Here is a 6,000-nt window from a genome sequence, read left to right on the forward strand (position 1 = left end):
CCTCCACGGGCCGACCGCTTTCAACCATTTGTCGAACCCTCCATAACCACCACCCCACGAACTGATACTCAGACGGTCGTATAGTAATCGACTTCATTGCCTAGGCCGTCTCCCTACATTTTATCCCACCATACTGTCACCTAAAAGCCGTTAGATATCACGAGGGTCAATTTCGCTGTCGCTGGAGGCACCGTGATCCGGCTCGGGTTTTTATTGAAGAATAATATCACATTTAACCTTGTTCGCCAGTGGGCTATTCAAACTCAACTGGTCTGGTACAAAAAAGATAATGGAGAGTGAAGGGTGTAAAGATATGAAAAACACACCTAAAGAGTGTGCAGGTTTGGCTTGAGGGATGCTTTGATTTGGTTGGGTGAATTGGGATCCAACGACTATATATAATAGCATTCTCGGATCTTCAATATCCACTAAGACCATTCGACGGCATTCGTTTCTTTAATGCTATGCTGCTACATATTCACGTTATTCTCGAGCCAGCCTTGCATCATGCATACGAGCATATCGTACGTGCACGTTGGCATAAAAAAATGCGGTGGCAATGGCAAGTCAGAAATGGGATTTACTAGTTCCAATTTCTTTCAAGTCAGACTCATTTACAAAAGAATTGAAACACAAAACCGAATAAGAAAAGCATGAGATTCGAGCCTTAAGAAAAGCATGAGATTCGAGCCTTAATGATCGAGAACTAGGAATAATATTTCTTGAACTTAAAAGTTGATGCATATTACAAAAAAAAGGTAGTCGGATTTTACATTTCCAGAAAACTTTTGAACCACACTTGTATTTATCCTTCTGTTCATACTCTAACTCCAAATCATCTGATTGCATGGAGTTTTTTTTGTCTGTATGCATGCTCAAATATAGCTCAATTTCAATGACATCACTGATAACCAATTCAACATACAGATTTTACAATTGTTTCGAACCTAATATGCCGTAAAGTAACACAAAATATTTCCAACCATCCAAACCACAAAAATATTTCCGGTCTAATATATATGTTCAACCATCCAAAACAAGAAATATTCAACCATTAAAAATCAGCAACTTTGTTTGTCCAAATATCATCAAGCAAACAAGCATCCAAAATGAACGTCCCAAAAAAAAAAAGACAGCGGTCATCCAAGTTATCATTGAATAGCTTACATGGTTTTTAAGACCTGCCAAGTACGATGATACCCGTGCCAAATAAGCAAACTCCTGTGGGTTTAGTTGTTTCTAATGAAAAATGACAAAGTAAAAAAATTCAAGTTACATGTAAATCAAACACTTACAAGTAATATGACTAAACCTAAAACAAACCAACTTACATGACTAAAACTACAAGATTTCAAGGAGTCACGATATCTATATAAATTCGAGAGTTTGGTGATATGGCGACATTAAATATCGATATATGTAGTGTCCACGTCAACACTAAGCGAAAATGACAAAAAAAAAAAAAAAAAAATAACCCAAAAAAAAAAAAAAAAAAAAAAAAAAAAAAAAAAAAAAAAAAAAAAAAAAAAGGTTACCGGCTAAGACCCAATAATAACTACTTAGAAAACCAAAATCTAAAATTGGTTGACTCGATCGAGGACCATTTTGACAATATTGGATTTAATATGAGGCCACAATCCACAATCAATACATAGATTATTTAAACTGAGCTAATGAATCAACTCCTGTATGAACAGGCCAGGTTCTGATCCAAACAGTCATTTCTTACTTAAACAAATGATAACATTGAAGAACAATGGTTTCTCCGTTGACAAATACTCTGCAAGTTTCTTCGCATACCTCACATACAAATCATCAATAATGGAGCTCCCAAAATGGCTAGCCAAGACTGGTTCCGTGTAAGCCCGAATGAAATCTGAGACAAGTTTTCCACGCCGGTAGTCGGGGACAGATCCCTTGGGGCCAAGCGCCGATGCTCGGTCTTCTGTATTTTCATGTTCGACGTGTGCATCCCAGGGAACTAGAAAATGCTCGAACTTGTCAAGATTGAAGGATCCTTCGTTGTGTATTAATGCCTCCACTTCTTGTTTGCATGGTGTGTATATAGGCATGTTGAATGAATGCAAATCGGTCTCCTTCACATGTCCCTAATTTATTCACCAAGCAAATTATATTTTTGAACTGTGTAGTAATATTTTAATTCTCAATAATGCAAATTATGTAATAAACTTTGTTTGCTTTACAATTATACACACTTTTTTCTTCTTTCTTCTCAAAAAAGAGTTTGCATCATGTGATTTGTAGTATTATTATTACAAGTTGGAAGTCGTATCTTGGGAAACGATTTTCATATCTTGTGACAAATTCTTCTTAAGGACAAAGATTTTACTCTTGTCTCGACTTCAAACTACTAACATATCTTCATGAGTTTAGTTATGTTCATGTTACAGTTCAAATGCAAGTGTTAAGGAAAATCTCTACCAATATCCTTAACAAATTTTTAAAGAAAAAAAATCATTATCGCTTTTTCTAGAGGCCGCAAACACTCCATAAAACTATCCTAAACCATTAAGAAAAATTACAATTTTGGTCATATATATTTGACTCTTTGCTATTTTGGTCATGATCTATATTATCATATTCTAGTTTTAATCCTATATCTTATCAAATTTGGCAATTTTAGTCATTTTAATTTTCACTGGATTACTGATGTGAGTTGAGTAAAGCAATTTCGGAAAAAGACATGTAATTGTATTAAAAAAAAAAATAACGGATTAAAACTGAAGTTCGACAACACAAAAAACCAAAATCGAAATATTATGACAAAATTGTAATTTGGACCAGTGATATTTTCATGCATACCTCATTAACCATTTCAAGAAGTACACTTGCAAGAAGTTTGAAATGAGTACAATCATCTTTTGTAGAGGGATCTTCAGCGCTTCTGCCCACAAATGTCAGAACCATACGCCCACCGCATGACATTTCTTCACCTCGAGAGGTCAAGAATGTCGTGAAATCTCTTTGGTATTGCCTTGCATATGCATCGAATATCTCCGGAGGACTTGCCATTGCCATGTGAATATTTTGTTTGTTTTCCTCCAATCCGTCCGGGATCTGTATGTATAATATATATACATGCAATATTTCAATATTTACTATATAGTAAAAAAAAACAAAAAACAAAATTTTAAACATCACAAACGAGAGAAAAGGACCAACTACTTCTCTGTACTTCTCTGTTTGGCATTAATGGATTATTATTATATATACAATTAACTGAATCGCATGCATGATGATTTATATATGCATTAATGAATTCCCACTTGTAAATTCTAGTACATAAATTTATAGGGACTACGAATTTAAGTACTTTAGAGAGCCATTGGAGACTGAATGATGAGTAGACAAAGTTGAGAGCGTTGGTAGGAAACAGCCTGCCGTAGAAAGAGCCCGGCAAGCCAGATATGAAACATCGAAGCCCTTTGTTTTTGACAGGATGATCATTAAGTTTCTTATAAAATTCGGGTAGCAACTTAAACAAGTTGTTGAAGTCATTCCCCGGGAGATCATTTAAGAATACTTCGAATTCAGGCAGCTCATCGACATTCTTAAGTTCGCACAACCCTTCGATCGTGCCCATTATTTGAGCGACGACAGAGAGCGTGTTCGGCCCCGATGAGCAACCCAAATCAGCCATCTTGAAGCACTTTGGGAAGCCACTATCAGCAAGCATTTCTTTCAAGGTCTCATCCAAAACATGCCTCGCTTTCGATATCCCTATTTTCTGTAGAAAAACCATAATAATATAACATGTGCATTAGCTATAAAAGGAATGAATATACTTTGTAAAAAGGTGGTTTGAATACTTTTAATTTGAGTATATATATATATATATTTGAGAGATGGAATAATTACTTGATGAGCTGAATTGTTGGCATAGCTTCTAACATCATCTCCTGCATTCATATGCACTGCAACTTCCTGAACTCCCATTTTCTATGTGGTTTAAGGTTTTTCTTGTAATAATCTTTCAAACTAACATCATGTATTTATACACACATAATTTCAATCAAAATAAGTTTAGCTGGTCTCGTTCTCACTTCGTTTTCCATTTTTAATGTGCGTTTGTCTATTGATAATTTTGGTCTTTGTTACTAAAATTGATTTTGAGACAATTTAGGCATTTTTTAATTAGAAAATGATAATGTTACATTGACAAGGTTTATGATCGTCATATCAACTTCACATGACCAAAATCGTAAAAAATGATACTTCACATGACCAAAATCGCATAAAAAAAAAAAAAAAAAAAAAAAAAAAAAAAAAAAAAAAAAAAAAAAAAAAAAAAAAAAAAAAAAAAAAAAAAAAAAAAAAAAAAAAAAAAAGAGAGAGAGATGAACTAGCGACGGCACGCAAGTTTTTTTGGAATTCTGATCTTGTTTCTTTACTTTTGAATGCTTTTTATTTAAATCACTTAATTCGATGAAAATTTTACTGAATACGATTAACAAATGTACAAATATAACAAAAGTCGTACGTTGAATTCTTGAACCTTCCGTAAAATAATTAAGTAGCTAGGGACGTACGAGATTTTGATTTAAAGAAGATTATCGAACGTGGTATTGGTCGTCGGGACAATTGCTCCCCCTTTTTTCATAAATTTATTTATTGAACGTGATGAAATCTACTAAATAAATGTCATTTTAATAATAGACATGATTGGTATACAATATATCAAAATTAATATATGATTTTGATATTTTGTTTATTAACCGTGTTCATTTTTGTGTTCACTACTGAGGTGACATTTATTTATTGGATGTGATGATGGTTCACTTCAGCACAACGGTTAGTATAGAGGTGAATACGGTTAATAAACAAACTTATATTGAGTTATATCTTGTGAAGGTGTAAGAATGATTGGTTAAGAAATCATGAAATCCTTTCCCTTTATTATAAGTATAGTAGGAGCTCTTTCTCACATGCGTCGGCGGCAGTGGGTGTGCAAATCAAGGGCTCGATTTGCACTGGAAAAGGTTGACTTGTGTGCAAGCGTACGAACGCGATCTGGGTGCTTCGAATATTGGACCGATCAAAGCAAAATTTTCCACTAAGGTTCACTCTAGATCTTTCTGGAAGTGACCTTCCACCTGACTGATTGTTGATGCTCCAACTGAACAACCTTTGATCTTTCAGCTGACCAGTATGTGACTGTCCATATGGTACCCAAAGGCACTACCGAGTCCTTCAAACCAAACACAACTTCCACTCTAACATACTTGTTTTGTTCCTCTTCTTCTTGTTACTCTACTCCAGATCATAATAAAGTTCAGATATTGATCGATTTAGTTCGCCTATGTAGTACTTTTGTGCTAGGTTACTACTGGTTGTCTCGTTGCTTCCTGGAAAAGAGTCATCCAACTTGATCCTCGAAGCAAACACAGGAGGAGACAAACCTTTTTTAAGGACACTGTACTGACTTCGGTTTGATTTCATGTTTTAGTCATACATACTAAAATTTCTTACGACATCCCTCATTGTTTCTGCTCGGCTTATTGAATCTTTCAAAGTTTACTGTATTTGTATTTTACTCTTGGGATTTTGCTCATGTATCTTGATTCTTAACAGGCATTCAGTGCAGTTGTATAAAAATTTGGCAAATTTTATGTCTTTGATGAAGTAGATAATAATAATAATAAATAAATAAATAAAAGTATTGAGGTCTCACAAAAGGTTACAAAACTATTTTCCCAAAAAAATGTTAAAAAAACCTACGAAGTCAAATAAAATGATCGGTTCTTGTAAAACCACGTAAAATTATGAAATTAAATCTTTAAAGTCTCTTATTTAACATATTATTAATGCACGATAGTTCCAAGAAAGTCAACGATTGGGTGCTTTAACCAATAATAAAAATAAATAAGGACGTACCCCAAGATTTTAATTGGTCGAGACAATTACTACCTTATTTTAAGAAATAATAATAATAATAATAAATTAAGCACCTAATTTCTAGAATCGAAAGCCTAAAATTAG

General features: G+C 34.0%; 1 protein-coding gene across 1 annotated transcript; it reads right to left on the reverse strand.

Annotated features, from left to right (window-relative positions):
- Positions 1 to 1,621: 1,621 nt before the first annotated feature.
- On the reverse strand, positions 1,622 to 4,025 carry LOC140957697 (benzoate carboxyl methyltransferase-like). The gene is made up of 4 exons (XM_073415045.1): positions 3,880 to 4,025; positions 3,335 to 3,748; positions 2,824 to 3,078; positions 1,622 to 2,108 (listed from the first exon to the last, which is right to left on the reverse strand). The coding sequence occupies exons 1-4, from the start codon at positions 3,955 to 3,957 to the stop codon at positions 1,719 to 1,721; spliced, it is 1,137 nt and encodes a 378-aa protein (XP_073271146.1). The 5' UTR covers positions 3,958 to 4,025; the 3' UTR covers positions 1,622 to 1,718.
- Between the last annotated feature and the right edge of the window lie 1,975 nt (positions 4,026 to 6,000).

The sequence above is a fragment of the Primulina huaijiensis genome, chromosome 14 (genome assembly GCF_012295235.1).
Source record: "Primulina huaijiensis isolate GDHJ02 chromosome 14, ASM1229523v2, whole genome shotgun sequence".
NCBI classification, from domain to species: Eukaryota; Viridiplantae; Streptophyta; class Magnoliopsida; order Lamiales; family Gesneriaceae; genus Primulina; species Primulina huaijiensis.